The 21,742-nt window shown below is 40.9% G+C and overlaps 2 protein-coding genes and 1 long non-coding RNA gene across 4 annotated transcripts; 1 reads left to right on the forward strand and 2 right to left on the reverse strand.

Moving 5' to 3' along the window:
• Positions 1-1,276: 1,276 nt before the first annotated feature.
• LOC119740473 (histamine H2 receptor-like) lies at positions 1,277-7,442 on the reverse strand. 2 transcript variants are annotated; one of them, XM_038215800.1, is made up of 2 exons: positions 7,197-7,442; positions 1,277-2,499 (listed from the first exon to the last, which is right to left on the reverse strand). In XM_038215800.1, the coding sequence occupies exon 2, from the start codon at positions 2,460-2,462 to the stop codon at positions 1,578-1,580; it is 885 nt and encodes a 294-aa protein (XP_038071728.1). In that variant the 5' UTR covers positions 2,463-2,499; positions 7,197-7,442; the 3' UTR covers positions 1,277-1,577. The 2 variants fall into 2 exon arrangements, with proteins under 2 accessions (XP_038071728.1, XP_038071727.1); XM_038215799.1 differs by lacking the exon at positions 7,197-7,442 and adding an exon at positions 2,628-2,822 and having other exon boundaries at positions 1,279-2,499.
• Positions 2,855-4,594, forward strand: LOC119740475. The gene is made up of 2 exons (XR_005272685.1): positions 2,855-3,354; positions 3,675-4,594. It is a non-coding gene; the product is annotated as an uncharacterized LOC119740475 (long non-coding RNA).
• A 4,905-nt stretch (positions 7,443-12,347) lies between the features above and the next one.
• On the reverse strand, positions 12,348-18,447 carry LOC119741442 (adenosine receptor A2b-like). The gene is made up of 2 exons (XM_038217191.1): positions 18,338-18,447; positions 12,348-13,620 (listed from the first exon to the last, which is right to left on the reverse strand). Exons 1-2 carry the CDS (start codon positions 18,445-18,447, stop codon positions 12,786-12,788), a joined length of 945 nt encoding a protein of 314 aa, XP_038073119.1. The 3' UTR covers positions 12,348-12,785.
• Positions 18,448-21,742: the final 3,295 nt, after the last annotated feature.

Consider the following 21,742-nt stretch of genomic DNA (forward strand, 5'->3'; position numbering starts at 1 on the left):
ACCAACAAGCACACATGAATTTATTATAGAGACACGGGATACGACCTGCCCGTCATCTATGACGATCTGCTCTCACGTGACCGCCCCAAAGTTGGTCACGTGAGCGGAAGGATTTGGCCACAACACTGAATGAAGAGGTCATGCTGACCTCGCAAGCTACGTCATGCAGTCATGCTTAACAAAATCAGACTCTGAAACAGATAACTATTATTTCTATATCAATATGACAGAGTCCAATATCAGTATCCATGCTGCTAAGTTCACTCTGTGTTTTTTTTTGTGTATTACATTTGCATTTGTTTTTATAAGCGGTGTCTGGGGTAAAAACAGATTCAATTCGTCGCAGCCGCAAACGCGGGCAGGGCATGAGTTACGAAAATACGATTTTATTTTAATTAAACTGTTACGATCTTAACGAGACAACATGCATTATTAAATTTCATATTAATATTAACAAATTTGAAAGGAAATGAATATTTTAAGGAAGGCGTGGACGAATGATCGCGAAAACACGTACTGCACGTTGTGAATAACAACACCAAGTACACGATATAGCCTATATCCATTTCTAGCCAATTGCGGTATCGAATCAGGATACAGGAAGAAGGTTGCAGGGCTTACTTTTGGAAACGAAGTTGGAAATAAAGTAAGCACTGGGGACGAGGTTGCATTCATAAATACCTTTTCGGTCATCTTAGTACAAACTCTTGGTAAATGTATGTGTAAATGTATTGCCAACTCTCATTACAAATTTTCCCGCCATAATTTGCCCGAGACTCAGTCCTGGAAAGTCGAAACCGATACACGCTTTAAACAAATTCCGTTAAATCGCTAAGAAAAACTCCCTGTTTTCCCGAATTTGTGCGACAACAAAAAATTCATATGAATCATAACTGTATATATACTGAAGCAAGCTTGCAAGATTGGAGAGGTACGAAGCCGTCTCGCCATGCACTCGACAGCGAATTCCTTGATTCTATTGTATTCATGTAACCTTTACACTACTAAATATGTAGCCCCATAAATGTGGCCAATTTACTGGACTACCTCCGTAAACATAGGCCACACTTCCACGTGTACAAAAACGTGTCGAGCTTGATTTTCACATTAAGGCTTAGTTTGTGGGGTTTTTCTGCTTTAGAAGCATGCTCACCCTCTTTATAGGCTAATGAGAAAGTGCTGCCTTTTTCAGATGTCTATTTTTTGTGAAATTTCATGTTGAAATTTTGATACGCAAACGTGTGCAAATGAATCTGGAAATTTCACGAAAAATAGACATCTGAAAAAGGCAGCACTTTCTGATTAGCCTATAAAGAGGATGAGTATGCTTCTACAGCAAAAAACTGTACAAACTAAGCCTAAATGTGAAAAACAAAATTTGACACAGTTGGACACGTTTTTGTACATGTGGAAGTGTGGCCTAGGTAGTCCAGCAAAAAGGCCACATTTACGGGGCTACTAAATATGCAAAACCTTCAAATATTACAACTGACGATAACAACAGCGTAAACCTTTAAATCAAAGTATAGTATTGGAAACTCTTTTGTCAACTACGTATACCACAATTTAATGTTCTTTTACATGCCAGTTTCTAAGACAGTCTCATCGCCTGCAGGAACCTCACGATTGAAACACCTGCAGAACATTTGGCGTGATCCCTCTCTGAAACCAGGCACCAGCATCCAGTAGATCCAAGGGTTGATCATCGGTGCCACACAGTAGACCGTTCCAGTGAGCCAGAAGACTGCATTTTGATACTCCAAATCTCTGTGAATGTGGGCCACCATATTCATCACGCTTAACGGCATCCAGCAGATGAATGACGTGATTAGAATCAGAGTGAAAGTGACCAGCAAGCGGCGGGTCTGACGCACTCGGGTGCTGACCTGCTCTTCGATGCATGATGTCTCCAATGACGGGCTGGATTCGAGACGAGTAGTGTAACCCTTGATCTTACGGAAAACGACGATGTAAAGAACGGCGGTTATCAGCCAAAAGACGAACACAGTCACTGGCTTGATCACTCCGTCAAAGTTGGATTCAAAGTCAGAGTCCGGCAGGATAGCCAGCAGGACATGGATCGCGACTGAGACGACCCAAATGAGGACGCAAACTGCCACCAAGCGGTTCCTGGTGACCAACACGTCGTAGCGAGCCGTGTCCACAAAGGACACAGCCAGGTAGCGGTTGATGCCTTCGGCAAGGATCGTCCAAACGCCGACAAAGTAGCCCGAGATGAAGATAGAGAAGAGAATTTCAGATCCTCCCCAAGTGAATGCGATGGCCATGACGGCGTAAAACAGGTCAGCCAACGTCAGGTTGATGAGGAAGCCGTAGTACTTCATTCTGAGACGGCTGGTACAAGCAAACACCACTAACACCAAGAGATTCTCCACCGTGGCCACCGCGGCAATCCCCGTCAGTGCGTACCTTGCTCCAGTGATGATGTCGCTGGCGTTCATGGTTTCAACGTACGTCGTTCCCTTACTAGATGAATATCTGGAATGACAAACACATAGACGCCCAATTGCAAATTGAGTGCTTGTGTAAATAGTGTTCATGCGTTTTTGACGAACGTGCGTTGGTACGTACACATGGCAGGCAATGGGATACAAGTATTTACTGACCCCGCCCTCAACTCCGCTCAAACAGAACGGCCACAAAGCAAGAGAACTGAACTGACAATAGGCCGTAGGAAGCGGTACGGCAGGTACGGCTATGGCCGTACCAATAATAACAGGCATATCTGTAAAGGATAATGCCCGAGGTACGCGACATTCGTGGGTAAGAATGGCCCGAGGGCGAAGCCCGAGGGCCATTCTTACCCACGAATGGCGCGGTACCGAGCGGCATTATTCGACTTAAACTCCACCCGTGACGTCACCCTATTGTCCTAGCGCTCCATTATTTTGCACGAATGGAGCGACTTTGTTTCATACAAAGACACACGTTTTGTCTTATTGCGTAACTGTAAAATGCATTCAAAGGAATTGTACAGAATTGGACTGCGAATAGTATGTTAGCATAATGTTCTTACGTAACCAATACAATGCTGGATTCTAGGCGCGCTTGGTATAAATGCTAAACCCCACCAAGGCACCATGCATTCGTTCTTGACTAGCGTGTCTGACACGCAGTTTTCAATCTCAAGACGTTAGGACTGTTATGATAAAAATACGTGAGATACAGTGGAATTAAAGCGTGCCAGGGAACTGTCTTTGATACGGTGCTGATACTAGCTCCATGGATATATCGGATAATAATTTGCCGGCCGCTTCAAATTTTGCCTGGAAGATATGAAAGACCATTTCGACACTCCAAATGAATATGAAGATTGCATGAATGAGTATAAAGGTAAGAAGTACCCTTTTTGTTAAGTAGAAATAACAGCTAATAAAATCAGAAAAATTTAAATGTTGTATTTTGAGCACGATAATGTCAGATACATTAAGCTCTTCTTTAATTTGCTATCTGATAAAGTTTATTCAGACATCGTGTTTGCACTAAAACTGTTCTAATTCGAAGCTTTCTGTGTCGTCACTTTGTAATTGTAAAAGGTACCTGTGCTTTTAACGGCTTTGTGAGACTTAAGTAGATTTACAGGAATATGAACTTATGCTTCCGTCTTATTGTTTGACCCCAAAAACTAATTTTCTGATTTTGTTTTCTCCTAGTTCTGCCTGTGGATAGTGTCACGAAGAAGGTCAAAACTAGCGGGCAGTCTCCAGTCGGACTACTTCGTCGACGGCATTACCAACGTAACTCGAGACTAGTAAAACTACTCATCGTTGGACAAGGAAGGACGAGCTAAAACCACTCAAAATTGCAAGACTAAGATTTTGGTGGTTTTTTTTTTGTGTGCAAAATGGCTACAAGTGTTCCAGGCCGGATTTACATTGCACGAACTTGTGATTTTCCTTCAACTTTTCTTGGACACCATGGAAAAGACCTACACATTTCTTCAGGATGTTGAGTTCTTGCCGATCAAGAATTTCTAGGACTGCATGCTAGGCATTGAAACCCAGGAACAAGATTGAGAAATAAATTGCACTGCGAACCTTGTCAAAACATTTGCTTTCAATGTGAAACATATCACTGAAACGTTTATATTGTTACATGTAACATTACTTTGTGCAAACATTATGAACAAGAAAAAAATGGTTCTTGACTTTCGCCTCAACACTAAGAAATTGTATACGAGAATGCATAACATTCTATTTGCAAAACGGTGTAGCATACTGTATAAAAAATATGGTTATATTGACTTTCACGTAAAGAATGATGCCTAAAATTCCATTTAAGAAACGGTGTAGGGCCTACGAAAAAAATCTGTATGAGAAAAAAAATGGTTCTCGACTAACGTAAGCATTGTACGAAATGTATAAGAAAATGCATAAAATCATCATTGAGAAACGGTGTAAGACTATAACTGTGTCATTTTTGGTGTTTCTTTATTTCCCGCTCCATTATTTTGTAGGAATGGAGTGATGGAGGCTTTATTACCTTCCAAAAGAATGGAGAGGTATCGCCTCCAACGCTCCATTCGGGCAAAATAATGGAGCGCTAGGACAATAGGGTGACGTCACGGGTGGAGTTTAATTGTTTTTAATGTATACAAGGCCTTGCATGGCCCCAAGGGTGAATTTTTTTTTTTTTGGTTTCTAGATGCTTTGTTGTGCGATCTGAGGCAATTTCGGACCACTTTAACCATTTTTTTTTTAAAGGAAAAGATGGTGGTGTATGCAGTACCTGCCTCGATTGCGACGACACTGAAAAAAAAAATGGGTTCCATTTTTTTTTTGGGGGGGGGGGGCATGGCCCCCGTTGCCCTCCCCCAAATTTTTCTTGTGTTGTTTTTGTGTTTTGTTTTGTTTTTGTGTTTGTGTTTAAAGGGAAAGGGCGTAATCATACATGTCGCCACTAGGCCTACATGTTAAGTTAAACGGAATGGCGATTGGCCGCCACCATGAATTTTAGTTGTCCTCAGACTAGTACTTGTGTTTTCTTAGAAAGAAGTGGTTTTCTAAATGAAAAAATAGCAAGGTAGAACCGGTTTTGTGCAAGCAAAATTCAGGGAATAATCCGTTGAAGTTAATATCTTGTTGGAAAATTCCAAAATCATTCAAAGAAAGTAATTACCGCTGTGAATCAGAGTTTATGAAGGGACGGAAAGTGGGATTTGCTATCAACAAGACCGTTCGTCATTCTTTACCTGATGGGATGTGAATCAATTGGAGGATGAGAGACTCTGCGAGCTGATGTATTTTTTTTTTATAAAAAAAAAATGCTCGGCAGTTCAATCATGTACGTACACTGGTATCCATACCGGTGAATTAAATTTCTAAAAAATACATCAGCCCGCAGAGCCTCTCGTCCTCCAATTTGATTCACATCCCATAAAAGGTAAATAATAAGGAACGGCCCTGTTGATGCTGATAGCAAATCCCACTTTCCGTCCCTTCTTAAACTCTGATTCACGGCGGCAATTTTCTTGAAATGATTTTGGAATTTTCCAACAAGATATTAGTATCAACGGATTATTCCCTGAATTTTGCTTGCACAATACCGGTTCTTCCTTGCTATTTAAAACCACTTCTTTTAAAGAAAACACAAGTACAAGTCTGAGGAAATCTAAAATTCATGGTTAAATTCCATTTAACTTAACGTGTAGTGCATGGCGACATGTATGATTACGCCCTTTCCCTGTAAACACAATCATGGATCAAGCTAGAAACAAATCTAGAAAGAGAGTCAAGCTACAGTTTTGATGTGATGCTTGTGATGTAATTTATCATCTTTGATGACCCACCCACTAAAACACGAATACATTTCATTCAAAAAGTCAGGGGAAAGTGGCCAAGAAATGCCTCAGATTGCACTACAGAGCATCTAGATCCAAAAAAGTTTTGCGATGAGCAAATGTCCAAAACTTTTTACTACGATAGGCTAAATTGTGACGAATTAATTTTGACGATTTATGTAAAGTTCATCAAGTGATATATACTGGTTAAACTTGCAGATGTGCAGTGCTCCAAAATGTGTCTTGTACAAATTACGAAGAATAAAATTCCCTGTATACATGCATAGTGTTGGGGGGGGGGGGACTGGCTTTTGTTCAGATTGCGCAATCACGAAACTCTCACTAGTTACTGGCTTGTGTGGGATTATACTTTTGTTCCCCAGTATCGCCTCAGTACGAATGGGCTTTCGTACCTCAGTACTAGTGTTCTCATACCATTGAGGGTTGGACTGGCTACGGTCTTGTATGTGTGGCGGTAGTGGTGGGGCTTCAATGACTTTTAGTGTTGCATCAATCATTTTGGTCCCCAGTGGTTTGCTGGTCTTTTTCAAAGCAAGGACTTTCTGCCCATTCTCGAAAGAGGGTGGGGTTGGATTTGTAGATTCTTTAGCATCCAACTTCTGGCCGAGTTCTTGAATGGCAGTGATAGTTTTTGTTGTGTTCATTTCAACTGATTGCATGAACATTTGCATTTGGTTTGCGAGCATAGTGATTGCTTTAGCGGTTTCATTTGTGTCTGTGCTGCTTTGGCTGTTTTCGCCATTTTGGTCAGGCAGGTTATCGGCGTATTTCAGGATTAGGCAAAAAAAAAAAAAATATTCGGTCTCTGGTCAGACCAAAGTTCCGGAATTGACGCGGCCACGCGGCTTTTTTTTTTTCTTCTTCAAGCTTGGATTGTACAGACAAGGTAGGTACTATTTTGCTATTTTGGTGTCCTCATGTACATTGGTGTCCTCCATAATTTGCCTTGGTGCTTTCGATCATTTGCCTTGGTGCAATTTCCCATTGCTTGGTGCTCTTTGGTAAAAAAAAATTGAGGAGGTGCGGAAATAGAGGGCGCTGTTGGAGTTACCGTGGAACATTTTGGGGGAAAAAAAAGATCGACGCGCATGATTAAAATCGACGCGCGCGCTGACCAGAGACCGACTTATTTTTATTTTGTTTGCCTTATCGATTGGTTGTCAGTGTCACAAGATCCCCTTCAACCAGGAGGACCCCGGAATGGTACTTTAGATCAAACTCTGATGGTAAAGACTCAACTCAGACAAAATGAAAGAAGGACAGATCTGTATATAATTTCAAGATTAATTTAATTCACAATATCACCAATATTAACATACACTTAAATTTCATCCTACAAAGAAACTAAATAAATACATCATTATTAATACATTACAAAACAATCAACGAAAGTGGGCCCAAATCAACGGTCCGTGTGAAGTGTTCGGATTGGTGTGGTTGTGGTGCACCGGTGCCTGCATGCCCTGGTAGTATACCGTCTGTGTCCGTAGCGTCCTCTGCCCACGTGTGACCTTGCTGACAATCCTGCTGGTATGGTCGACTTGAGTTCGGCCCGCCGAGGATGTCTATCTCACAGTGTGCGGAGATCCCAAAACCAGACGTTACGTCCCAAAAACCCTGGTTTAGATCTGGATTTTATACCCAAGACTGATGGTCTAAAAGTATTTCAAAACCTCAAAACATGTTAAGTTAATCTACTGACAGGCACGGACTGCTCAGTTAAATCCCACCATTGTAAAATACTTATAGGATTAACAGCTTATACATTGTAATGCCAAAGTGTTCAACTGGAGTCAAGTCATGATAAGATTACCCCAATTCCAACTTCGTGGACTTCTAATACATCAAAAAAATTAGGTTGGGTCTCTCCCTTAATACAATCACACAAAACAGTTTCACAGTATGTGAATAAGCCACTTGCGTGTTAGATTTGAATAAAATCTGGAACGCTGACTTAATACAATGCTTTGCACGTTTTAACCTAGCATTCTCCCGACCAAAGAGACTGTTACTATATCACGTCATTCAATGAGCAACCCCCAGCTCCGGCATGGTCTGGTGTCTTTGTGCCATTCTCACCCATTGTGAACGATGTATTGGTGCTGAGCGTCTCTTACGTAACTATGCAAGAGCTTGCCCCGAATCATGTGATTAGCAACAGTGTCTTTGGTCTGGAGAATTCACAGTTAAAATGTGCCAAGCATTCTGAGCAAGTCATTGTACCAGACGTTTTTCAAATGTAAATCCCAAAGGGTATAGGTTACACGCAAATGGCTTATTAGGTTGAGGTCTCTCCCGTAAGACAATCACAAAAAGTTTCACAGTATATATATCAATTAGGTTGGGGTCGCTTCCCCGTAATACAATCACAAAAAGAAAAAGCTATACAGTATAAGTCTGGAAATTAAATATTCACAAGACCTTTTAAAATCAACTTGTGACAGTCAGCTAGTCCGTTTAGTTTGGATTGCAAGGTGGGGGTCTCATGAAAGCCGTCTATGGTTACGAAGTTACGAACCCTTTTTCTTCCCTGAAGGATATTATGGCTTGATCCCAATCTCTGGCAAGGTAGTGAGTTCCTTAACAGAGGCCTTATTGATGTTTATACTCATGATGAATCATAGCCCCATAAATGTGACCAATTTACTGTACTTCCTCCGTAAACATAGGCCACACGTCCACATGTACAAAAACATGTCGAACTTTGTCAAATCTTGATTTTCACATTTAGGCCTAATTTGTAGGATTTTTTGCTTTAGAAGCATACTTACTCTCTTTAAAGGCTAATCAGAAAGTGCTGCCTTTTTAGATGTCTATTTTTTGTGAAACTTTAAGATTTGTTTTCCCACGTTTTCGTATCAAAATTTCAACATGAAATTTCACAAAAATTAGACATCTGAAAAGGGCAGCACTTTCTGATTAGCCTATAAAGAGGGTGAGTATGCTTCTAGAGCAAAAATAAACTACAAACTAAGCCTAAATGTGAAAATGAAAATTTGACAAAGTTCGACATGTTTTTGTACATGGTGGACGTGTGGCCTATGTTTACGGAGGTAGTCCAGTAAACTGGCCACATTTATGGGGCTAACCAAAACTATGTCCTGAAAGGTATTAAATTTACTTGACAATATTAGGGAATAAAACTGCTCAGCAATGTCCGTCTATGGACAGTCACTCGCTTTTACTGTTAACGCCTTCTGTTGGGAGTGACGCACAGCAGTTTGACCAGATTAACAGTAATTACGTTGGTTTGGAAATTGTTTGCTCGGTAAATGTCCCGGTAATGCGGAAAAACGCACTACGCAAAGCAGCGGTTTAAGCAGTTTTATTATTTATACAATAATAAAGGTATTCATACAACACATTAATAAGTACATATATACACAAATGGTATCGACAATAATTGGTACTTCCAACAAATGCAGAAAATACCGGCACTTTTGTTTTATTTATCGCTTGTTCTGAAACACAGAAATAGCGAACCTTAAATCGCTAACTTTAACAACAAGAATTGATTAATTTATACTATGAATTCTTTTCTTGTTGAAAAATTTGTGTCTTGAATTTTCAAGACGACCCAAAAAGAATCCTAAACCGTACTTACATAACCGAAACGTAATGTTGCAATGCACGCACTGAATTATCCCCGTCGCCAATGTTGTATTGGCCGCAAGCGTCGCTTAGGCCAAAAAAAAAGTCTCCGGTTTCTGGTATGGAGCTTGCCCAAAAAGTGGTGCGGCGACGCGGCTTTTTTTTTTTTTACCTGATTTTTTTGCTTCAAATGTGTGCTGATGACTGCAAATGGTGCCCGACTAAACTTAGTGCAAATATATGGGAGTCTAGAGAGGCCACATAAAGCTTATTCTCGACCATAACCCAATCTAAAAACACGTTAAAATTGTGCAGCAGCAGAATTCCAGTCAAACCAGTGAGTTTGGCGGTTTTGAGACATCATCTTTCATTGAAAAAAAAACTTTTTTATTTTGCCGACGCGCATGGCTACGGCGACGCGCGCGCATACCAGAAACCGGAGACTTTTTTTTGGCCTTACCTAGTAGCTGGCTGGCGGCGTGTTGAGTCTCGTACACAGGACAGAACAACCATGAACGTCTTTACTCAAGTGTGCTATGTTTCGGACTGCCCTCGTGTCTGTGTGGGTGAACCGCACAGCCACGGACACGCGGGTGGTTTATTACGTAACTCAGCTCACTACATTACGGAAATGTCTGTGAAATGGCTTGACTGTTAATCCTCGGGATGAACAATCTGATCTTGAATTTAAAGTCGTTAAATCGACATGTGAATTACCACCATTTTAAGATGGAAACATTGCAATCGGCGATAAATGTAACGACAAATGGCTGTTTCATTGCATCGATCGGTCTGAGAGACGCATAGTATTCAGTGCCAATTGCAACTGAACATAGAACATTTCTGAAATGTCAGTGGGGTGATAAAATGTATCAGTACAGCTGTCTCCCAAACGGGCTTGCTTCAGCTCCACGTTTATTTACCCAACTAGTGAAACCCATCTACTCGGCTCTCAGAAGCCAAGGTTTTCAATCAGTTGCGTACATTGATGATTCTTTATTGTTTGGGAAAACATACGAAGAATGTTATGAGAATGTGATGGCGACAAAACAACTCATGGCCCAAGCAGGCTTTGTAGTTCACGACAAAATTCGGGATTTATTCCCGAACAGGAAATAACTTTCCTAGGTTTCATGTTTAAATCCAAAGATATGTTGATTTCCCCAACATCACATAAAGCAGAAAAACAACTCATGGCCCAAGCAGGCTTTGTAGTTCACGACAAAACTCGGGATTTATTCCCGAACAGGAAATAACTTTCCTAGGTTTCATGTTTAAATCCAAAGATATGTTGATTTCCCCAACATCACATAAAGCAGAAAAAACTTCAGGGAAAATGTCAACATTTGATTGCAAAAGAGTCTGTGCTTATACGAGAAGTGGCTCAGGTTGTTGGCACTATCCAATTTCCCAGGTGTAATGTTTGGCCAACTGTATTACCGGCATGTCGAAAAAGACAAAATAAGAGCATTACAACAAAGTGACGGACATTTCGATACTCAAATGAGTTTGTCACAAGAGGCATTAAACGACCTCAACTGGTGGATTGAAAATACTCCACTGAAGCCAGTAGAAGTTTACGTGTAATAAACTCAAAGCCAAATGTTTTCATTACTTCAGATGCATCCCTTTCAGGATGGGGCGCTGTTTGTAATGGCATACGAACAGGGGGTCATTGGACACCTCAAGAAGGTAATAAGGCTCACATAAACACTCTGGAAATTCTTGCCTCTTTCTTTGCATTAAAGTCTTTTGCAAAGAAATGCAGGAATGTACATGTGCGTTTATAATTGATAACATACGAAAGCCCGTTAGTGCCAACTTTTTTCTTTTTTTTAAATTTTTTTCCTACCTGCCGTCAGCGGCGCCCTTCCCCTGAGTAGTCTGGTTCCCAGACCAAAAGATTCTGACTATTCCTGATGAATCTAAGATTCTGACTACGGAAGCGTATTTAGGACATGACCGAAAATATTTTTTTAGGCCCACTTTTTCGCCCGGGCGGATTACTATTTCGCCCGGGCGGATTACTATTTCGCCCGGGCGGATTACTATTTCGCCCGGGCGGATTACTATTTCGCCCGGGCGGATTACTATTTCGCCCGGGCGGATTACTATTTCGCCCGGGCGGATTACTATTTCGCCCGGCTTCCTCATCAACCTGACGCTGGCTGACTTGTTCTTCGCCGTCATGGCCATCGCATTCACTTGGGGAAGATCCTTTTGTTTACATTATAAAAAAAATATTATATAATGATATTTAACAGAAGAAAAAATAAATTTCTGTTTTATTTTGCAAACTTTTTCTTTTTCTCCAAATGTATATTTTATCCACAGAGCTGCAATTTCAACATATTGGTTGTTTCGCACGCTACTCGGTGACTGTTTTGGTCGAGATCTTGAGAAATATTGTTTCTTCAAATCAAAGAAATGCAAATGAGGGCAAATAATTATCATATACATGTTAACGCACTTCCAATTGAAATCGGCTTTTGGTATACATTAAAAAGTATTCAATTGTGGGGTATTATTACATGACCTGCATTAGAATGAATTAAATTTAAAAAAAACAATAGCAGAAAGGTATACTAATTATTGTAATTCACCTTATATAGTTAGTGGGTCTTGGATTTAACTTATCAATGTGCAGGGTTTTAGTTCAGATCGTAGCGTCAGCAGCTGTATACTATGTTCAATTGAATTAAATGTCTTTATTATCTAATGTCAATACTTGCGTCCTTCAATATCACTGCCGTATAGTTGACATCATATCCTTTCACTCATGGAATAGCCTGTGAACATAACCCCGCAAGTACCATTCAAACTTTACTTTCACTCATCTTGTTCTTCCAAAGTCTATTTTACAGATTCTTCCCTATTATTCACTTAATTTGTGAATATATACTGCAGGTTTTTTTAAAAAGTATGTTCAGTTGTTCATCTTGTTCTGCGAATGTTTGTGTTCAGTTTCTTATTTGAAGGAAAGTTGTGGAGGATGACAAAAGAGGTGACAAGAAACTTAACTTTCTTCTGCTGTTGTTAATTCTGTCTCTGACTAGTACGAAATTCCTGAAGTTAGTTTGTTTTCTAACGTGAAAATTAAAGAAACGGGCAAAAATCGTATGTTGTATATAAATCTAAGTAAATTCATAAACTATAGACGTTAAAAAATATGATTTTATAAAAATTAATGAAGTTTTAATCATGACATTTAATCCGACGCCATCATTTTAGATCAGGATATGTCATCCACCATTATGTCCAACCCCCTCCGCCTCCCCGCTTTACAATAATGCCATCATCCTCTACAAACATGACAAGTCCTGGCGACGCCCATGCTCATCCACCAAGGACTAAGACCACGGCAAAGATTCTTCTACAAGACGTCTGTGTCTACGACGGACTCGAGGACTGCACTAGAGTCCCGTGTGAAGCAACCGCAGAAAACTTTGCGGCAACCCTCTCTGAAACTATCCAGTCGTATCCAGTAGATCCAAGGGTTGATCACCGGGGCCAGACAGTAGAACACGCCAGTCAGCCAGTAGACTTCCTCCTGGTACTTCAAGTCTTCGTGAAAGTGTGTTACCATCTGCATCACGCTGAACGGCATCCAGCAGAAGAACGACGTGACTAGAATGACAGTGAAAGTGACCAGCAAGCGGCGGGTCTGACGCGCTCGGTCGATGAATTCATCCTGGCTGGGCTGCAATGCCGGGCTGGTGACACGTTGTGTGAAACTCTTGATCTTCCAGAACACAGCGACGTAAAGACCGGCGGTTATCAACCAAAATAAGTACACAATCGTGGGCTTGATCACTCCTTCAAAGAGGGCTTCACCTGGGCCGTGCGGCACGAATTCCGGAACGATCTGGATCGTGAGTGACACGATCCAAATGAGAACGCAGACTGCCACCAAGCGGTTCCTGGTGACCAACACATCGTAGCGAGCCGTGTCCACAAAGGACACAGCCAGGTAGCGGTTGATGCCTTCGGCAAGGATCGTCCAAATGCCGACGAAATAACCTGAGAAGAAGATAGAGAAGAGAATTTCGGTTCCTCCCCAAGTGAATGCGATGGCCATGACGGCGTAGAACAAGTCAGCCAGCGTCAGGTTGATGAGGAAGCCGTAATACTTCATTCTGAGACGGCTGGTACAAGCAAACAAGAGATTCTCCACCGTGGCCACCGCGGCACACCCCGTCAATGCGTACCTGCAGGGCTCCGGTGACAATGTCGGTTGCGTTCATAGTGAGAGTGTTGACGCACAACTGAAATGCACAAGAACCATAATACGAGATACAGAAAGACAAATAATAAGATAAACTTTGGAATGACTGGAAGGAACCGAAAATAAAATGCAGAACTTCATGCAGAACCAAAGCATAAACTGTAGCCCGTTGTACATTATCTAGACATGATTGTATATAACCCTGCATGTACCCGCGTGCGTGTCCCAGTCACAAGTATCTCAATAAAATTCAGTCCACCAAGATTTTTGGCTGGCAAAACAAAACACCAACAGTGACCCAGAAATCTAATCCGCTAAGACTAAACCAAGAAAATTACAATTGGGTAGAATTTAGAAAATGCCAGTTAAACAAAGTGCCAAGTTCCATTTAACTACTCCATTTAACAAAACTCAGGCCTGTTCTATATACGCCGTGCCACTTATTTGAATTCGGCATGGATAGCATGTAATGGCGTAGTTTTAAAATAATACCATTTGGCTTGTTGAGTATTTCGCTCGTTCCCCCCGCCCTGCAAACAGGACGCTGGGATACTCTGATGAATTCACGCTCTGATTGGTTGGATTTTGCGTGACCAGTGACCTGCGCGTCATCAAGGTCATGACTCTGCAAGGTTTGAAACGGCCGTTTAGACTGATTCATTTCTCTTTTATTCCAGTTGAGAGATGTTTTTCTCGTTGAAAAGCGTAATAATGTGGGAAATTCTGTAAAACTTATCTGTGTTGTAAATTTACAATTCCCGTCACTTGCTCAGGATCCGTTTAAATCACGAACGGTCGGATTGCATTATACGACGCTCATAATGTTGTCCACATGGTCCGCAATGAAACAGAAATCACATCCGGTATGGAATGTGCGCATTTTTATGGGAAGTTTTCGGATAGTATTTGCGCACATTGTCCAACTGCGGTCTTGAACAGCTAGCTGCAGCCAGATGCTTTTTACATAGGTCATAGGCCACTTCCTTCACAAGATTTTGTGAAGCTCATCAGAGTATCCCAGCGTCCTGTTTGCAGGGCGGGGGGGGGGGGGGGTACGAGCGAAGTTAGGTATTCGAGGTCAGCTTGTCTTCTTGTAGTCATAATGTGTACAAGGTATAATATTCCACACGCGGCTAGTACTAAGGCCTACATCGGAAGTTTTCAAACGGTTGCATTGGCATAATGAATATCTCACCAATCGTAGCTGGAAAATGATCTTTGCCGCTTGTTTGTCTAGGTTACACTGAGTGATTTAGCGTAGTTTTTCACATGGAGAAAACAAATTGTTTTCGTCGATGTTGTTTATACTACTCACCTTAGACCCTATTGCATGATATTAAAATTAACAGCTGAGCTCTTGTAGCATACTGCGCGATTTACTCCAAACGCTTTATGTGTGGTCTCAAAACCAACGACAGTGCCACTGATCGCAGCCATAGATTTTGGACAAACCGAGAATCAACCAATGCTTAACGTTCAATTTATATCTTAAGTTCGTAATTCCAAAGTTCATTGATGTTAACAACGTGACAATATTGGCCTGTGCAGTCGAGCAAGGTCCAAGGGACATCGGCTGTACCCTTGTGTATTTGAACATTATAAAGTTGCGCTGTTATAGGCCCGTAGGCCTACATATTAAAAAGAATTAAAGACATTTGATATCAAATTCTATAATAAAGAAAGGTTCGTGAGTTTGTCTAAATTCTTTATACCGTTGGAACACAAACAGTTCCTGATGTCTGAACAGACGAAGCGATGCCCGTCGCAGTGCTCTGGCGCGGCATGCAGTCACAGTGTTATTTTGTTCCGCTCCAGCCAGTAGACTAAGCTTCGGTTCCAACTTTAGGACGGCCCAACGTACCTAAGCTGGATCGATTCGTCCCAACTAAGGGGCCATTCAGAATTTTCAATGTTTTAAAATTTCGACTTTTTTTCCAAATTATTTTGACCCACCCACCCACCCCTAATTTCGATTAATAAAAAACTGAACATGTACATGTACATGCACTTGCATGTACATGTACTTGAACACCATGTACATGTGTGTCTAGTTCAGTGACGGCGTGAAGTTGTCGGTCTTCCTCTTTTGCACTGGTGACCTTCAGTTTTCTTGTGTCTTGCCAGCTGATATGCTGTTGGAAATGACAGGTTGCAGTTTTGGAAGCCACAAAGATGACCGTGGTTTTGTCGTTTTCTGGATGAGGTGGATGACATGTGACATACGAGGTTGTGCCTGTCACGTGAGATAGCTGAGAAAAACATTCGCTCGTACCCCCCCCCCCCCCCCCCCCCCCCCACAGGCTGCGGTCCTCGTAGTCGTGGAGTCCAGTGGTTGAATAGTCCATTTTTTTATAGCGATTGGATACACGTAGGCCTACATGACGTACATGTACAGTACACAGTGGCGTAGCCACAGGGGGGGGGGGGGGGGCATGGGGGGGGGGCGACAGCGACAGCATGAAACCTTGTCGCCACCCAGTCGCCCCCCCCCCCCCACTGAGATTTTGAGTTTCTAAAAAGATTATCATTGATCTACATGACGCCCCCCCCCCCCATGAAATGTTCCAGTGTGGGTTAGTGTTAGTGTGGGTATTTAATGTGAGTGTAGACCTATGTATGTCAACTAGGTTGTTTGTTTTTATGGTTTGCATTTTTCTCTCTGGGGAATGGGATTGCTTTTGTTTCTCGGTTTTGTTTTGTTTTGTTTGTAATAATCTTTTTAGCCCGTTTGTCATTCATTCCCGTTATTGAGTCTGGTTGTTTGTTTTGTTTGTTTGTTTGTTTGTTTGTTGGGTTGTAAGAGTATTTATTTATTAGTTCGTATTTATTTATTAGATCTGGAAGGCTCATGTCACGGAATGTCCCATTAAATTGTTTAGAAATTATGTTGAAAATAACATCTTCATGGATTCCCAGCACAACTCCTCACAATAAGCCCAGTGTTAACAATATTTCTCGTTGTGGGTCTGAACATGAAAATTGTCGGTTTGTGTATTATGAATATGATCAAGTGAAATTATTTATGCACTATTTTGCCCATTTCCCTCAAAATTGCATATTGCAATATTGTACATTTTTATCAATTTGCTAGAATATGTGATACCTCACCAACAAGTATCTTTTAACGAAATTCAATCAGAATATTTATCAATTTTTTTTTTAATTTTTTAGTTGTTGTGTAACTTGTTGGTGTCCCTGCCACACTGTACGATGGTGTAGCCATGCGTTGTGCACGTTGATTACTTTCGTTTTGACGGAGACTTTACTGAATAAAGTCTGGTGACTGTACAAAGAAATTTCTTTGAATAAAAGTCGAATCGTTCATTCATGTGTACTTGTTATGCAAAGCAGGGGCAGTGGTTCAAGGATATCTATGTCGACTTGCAGAAAGTGTGCAAGAACGCGACTTGAATGCTTTTATGTGTTCACAATACAACGACGCTGTTTAGTTATTTCACTGTGTGACCCAGTGAAAAATTTTGGAATCATAATGGCGTCAGCGATACTTGCTGGGGAGCTCTTGCGTACGACGTTCTGTACTTTGGTACTGTTGTTTCCAGGACAATTGTTTGTACGGTAACCCGACGTACCCAGATTTTTAAAGACGAAATTGCCGACCTCAAACTTGTTAGTGCCATATTTGGCAACTATATGTGCGTTATTAGTTTAATTAAACAAATGAACAGGTTAATTAAACATAGTACCATTGAAGGTAAACAGTAAACATAACAGCATAGAAGACCGACAGACGACCATAAAATGTTACCAAATAAACATATTTGTATGGATAATTTGTTAGGGCGTTACCGGCAAGTTAACACAAACTTGGTGTCAAATAGATGACTTTTCATACAAGTTTACATTAACTTTAACTGTATGACCTGCAGTGACGTAGCCACGGGCGGGGGGGGGGGGGCCGTGGGGGGCGACAGCCCCCCCCCCCCCCCATGAAACCTTGTCCCCCCCAGTCGCCTCCCCCACTGAGATTTTGAGTTTCTAAAAAAATTATCATTGATCTACATGACGCCCCCCCCCCCATGAAATGTTCCAGCCCCCCGAGCCCCCCCCCCTGAAAAATTCCTGGCTACACCACTGACAGTACATACAGGGGACGAAGTTGGAAAAGAAACACGCATCGCGATATCGGAACGCTTGTGCGTAGTTCAGGCAAGTCAAAAGATCTATCTTTCTTTGTTTTTTTATCTTTTTTTTCCATGGAAAGTGAATTTCGATTTTCAATTATTTAGCTTGACCCACCCACCCACAATTTGGAAAAAAGATCGAAATTGTAAAACATTGAAAATTCTGAATAGCCCCTAAAGTGTTCCAACAGGGACACATTATGTTGGTACAGTCCCAGCTTAACTTGGTTGAGACCATGACCTATGACGAAACAATATAAATCTGACCATTCAAACCCGAAGCAAGTTTGCAGATCAGGTTTGGCTGGGGGCGCCAGGAGGGGAAAGGGTTAGCATTAATTCCCGTGCTATTTTTTTTATTATTATTATTTTGCGGCCTAAGGGGGGGGGGGTGTAAACGTTTCTGTTTAACTCTCGGGTCGTGACTATATAGCGGGTGGATAGGATGCCACTGTAATAAGTCTCGGTTCCTGTGTTTACCGACATTATTGTCCCAAACCGATCATTGCATTATTCTCCATCTTCTGCAGTGTCTGCTCAACCGGACCTGCGCCTTGCCCGGCGCGGCGGGGCCGTGAGGCCACACCATCGGCCCCAGCATCTGTATCAATGGCTACATTTAACGTTCGCACCGTCACCAACTTACGAATTTCTGCAAAGAACAACATATTGACATATCATGCATCCAGGAACATCGACGAGTTTTAACAGACGAAACATCCGCAATTGACGTTGGCAAGGGCTGGAACTCCTATCTGGCCTCAGCTCGAACTGGAGGACACGGAGGTGTAGCATTTGAAATTTCCCACGGCCCGTCAATTATTTTGATTTTCAGAGTCATCCCCCATCACCACCCCCCCCCCCCCTTTCAGCCCCGGCACAGATATACGCCACTGCATGTGGGCGGAACTAGACTATGCCGGAATACATTTTTCTATAGTTAGTCAATTGTAGGCCTACGTTATTTTTATAATGTTACAAAATCCATTCCATGTTATTAGCTGTTTCGGTGTACACACCGAAACAGCTCTTGTTTTTGTTATTGGCTTTTCCGCAAAGTTGCGGAAAAGCCTTTGTTTTTGTTCTCATTTTTTTTTTTTTTTTTGGCTTCTTCTTTTTGTCGCCTAAATGCCATAGACTTTGTGCACGTTTTTTCTCAACGCCACTTTTGGCATTAATCTTTGTCCTACATCATTCAAAGTTAGCATAAGCATAGTCCCTATAGCAAAGATGTGTCCCGAAGATTGACGTCATGGTGACGTCATCGACTAATTTATTATAGATTTTTGAATATTTAATTTTTCCCATAGACTTTGTACACAGAAGATTAAAAAAAATTGTCGATTTGCAAAGGGCATTTTTGACTCTTTGCCAGTAATTCATTTACACCAATCTTTGTCTAAGCAAAGACCCTAATTTAAACAACATTGTGTAATGATGACGTCATGATGACGTCATCAGGTGTGTATTTATAGGCAATTAAATTGTGACGCTTTTAATATTCAAAAATGCATAAGAAATCAACCGTACGCGTCCGCAGCATTTTGTTGCCGGCAAGTGGTAGAATAGGTTGAGGTCTTTATTTTATTCAGTGTGCGTGAAATCACGTGACCCTTGCTTCCGGTCGAAAAAGGCCCAAACCGGAAGTGGCTTATCATTTGAAAGTGGTAATAGATATAAACTTGCTTTTAACGGTGTTAGTCTCTTGGCCAATAGTATTCTTCAAATCATCTACCGATGACGTCATGCAATCTTCGAGCGCCCTCTAGCGACGGGTTGAAAATTAGCAAAAATGTATTTTGAATAGATGTCTGTGGCGAAGTTTGTCGTAATCGCCTAAATATTGGTGTATATGATGACCTTGACCCACTTAAGACGTGTGCGAAGTTTTAGGCAAATGACGTCATCAGACCAGAAGTTACAATAAAAAGACCCTTTTTTATTTGAAAATTCCTGAAAAATCAACCATGGCAGTTTTTATATTTGTTTTTACTTTAATTGTCGATTGAAGGGTAGGTCTAAAACATTTCAAAGTTTCGAGGCGATAAGCAAACTTGAACATACCCTGTGCACGCTTAAAACTTCACGTTGACAACACCTCTGCTTCAAAACATGCACAGGACAGGACGTCCACAATGTACATGTACATGTACATGCACGTACGTTGTACATAGGCACGTACATCGTATGTCAGTCAGCCTGCAGCGCACGTGTTGCTGAGGTCAAATCCTGTCCACAGTGACCGTTTTAGCCGATTTTCGGCTAACTTTGACAGATTTTATGTTCATGCATGCGCATAGACATGGACGTATTATAGCACTTTTGGCATTAATCTTTTTAGGATATCATTGAAAGTTGCCATAAGCATAGTCCCTATAGCCAAGACGTGTCCCGAAGAGTGACGTCATGGTGACGTCATCAAGTGATTTATTATGGATTTATGAATAATTAATTTTTCTCATAGACTTTGTACACAGCTTTCTCCACAAGTCTTTCCCTATACAACACTGATATATCTTACTGAGTAGTTCTGAATTTCGGCTGAGAATTACTATGAGAAGGAAAAAGAAATCGTATTTTTTTACGCCTTTCATTTGATTGAAAATATTCCCAAGAGTTAGAATAGCAAGTAATATTTTATAAAAATGTTTCAGTTTAAAGGAAAATCACGCATTTAAAGGTGCAGTTTTTCTGCTGTGGGATTTTTAACCTATTGACTTTGTACACGTTTTCAAGCCACCATTTTCGTATTTTGGCGATCTGGAATCGTCATCAAAGTTACAGCCAAGAAAGACCCTCATACAAAAATTATGCCAAGACTATGACTCACGATGACGTCATCACCTAATTCTTTATTGATTTTTGAAAATTTACGTACATATTGTGAAGTCTTATATCTACAGAAATGTAAGTCCGATTGGGTTGAAACTTGGTATGTGGCTATACCAGGATGTGTTATAGATTAAAAATGAGGTGACGTCATGATGACGTCATCCTGAGATTTTATATGAATATTTATTTGTTTGGACTTTTAGCCATATCTCCCGAACGCAACATGCAAAATGCAAAATTCTTTTTTGCATTTGGTCTGTTATGTAATAGCTATTTGCACAAAACTTGAAAAAAAATGTGTGACGTCATCATGACGTCATCAAAATGCGATTTTGCAAAACTCATATAAGGAAAGGTCCAATTGTCATGAAACTTGGTGGGTAGGTAGTTAATCATACTAGTATGCAAAGTTCGAAGTGACGTCACGATGACGTCATCAACAAATTTAAAAATATTTGTCGATTTTCAAAGTGCGTTTTCGACTCTTTGCCAGTAATTTATTTAGATCACTCTTTGTCCAAGCAAAGACCTTGTGCACACGCACATACATCGTATTGCCGAGGTCAAATCCTGTCCACAGTGACCGTTTTAGCCGATTTTTCGGCTAACTTTGACAGATTTTATGTTCATGCATATTCAGGGCATATTATTGATTAAAAAAAATCATAATGCGGAAAAGCCCTATGTTCTGTTGCAAACAGACATAGATCTCTAGTCTTCTTCTTCTTCTTCTTCTTTTTTCCCCAAAACCCCATAGACTTTGTACACGTTTATTCTACACGCCACTTTTGGCATTAATCTTTGTCATACATCATTCAAAGTTAGCATAAGCATAGCCCCTATAGCAAAGATGTGTCCCGAAGATTGACGTCATGGTGACGTCATCGACTAATTTATTATAGATTTTTGAATATTTAATTTTTCCCATAGACTTTGTACACAGAAATTAAAAAGTAATTGTCGATTTTCAAAGGGCATTTTTGACTCTTTGCCAGTAATTCATTTACACCAATCTTTGTCCAAGCAAAGACCCTAATTCAAACAACATTGTGGAATGATGACGTCATGATGACGTCATCCTGTGTTTATTTATAGGCAATTAAATTGTGACACTTTTAATATTTAAAAATG

The sequence above is a fragment of the Patiria miniata genome, unplaced genomic scaffold, assembly GCF_015706575.1.
Source record: "Patiria miniata isolate m_02_andy unplaced genomic scaffold, ASM1570657v1 HiC_scaffold_5, whole genome shotgun sequence".
In the NCBI taxonomy this organism is placed as follows: domain Eukaryota; kingdom Metazoa; phylum Echinodermata; class Asteroidea; order Valvatida; family Asterinidae; genus Patiria; species Patiria miniata.

Bases quoted from the DNA above. Each gene is read 5' to 3' on its own strand.
- LOC119740473 (XM_038215800.1), bottom strand. From the start codon at position 2,462: ATGAACGCCAGCGACATCATCACTGGAGCAAGGTACGCACTGACGGGG.
- LOC119741442 (XM_038217191.1), bottom strand. From the start codon at position 18,447: ATGTTGTTCTTTGCAGAAATTCGTAAGTTGGTGACGGTGCGAACGTTA. The intron at 13,621-18,337 runs GCAAGGCGCAGG...GGAGCCCTGCAG, and splicing joins TCACGGCCCCGCCGCGCCGG to GTACGCATTGACGGGGTGTG.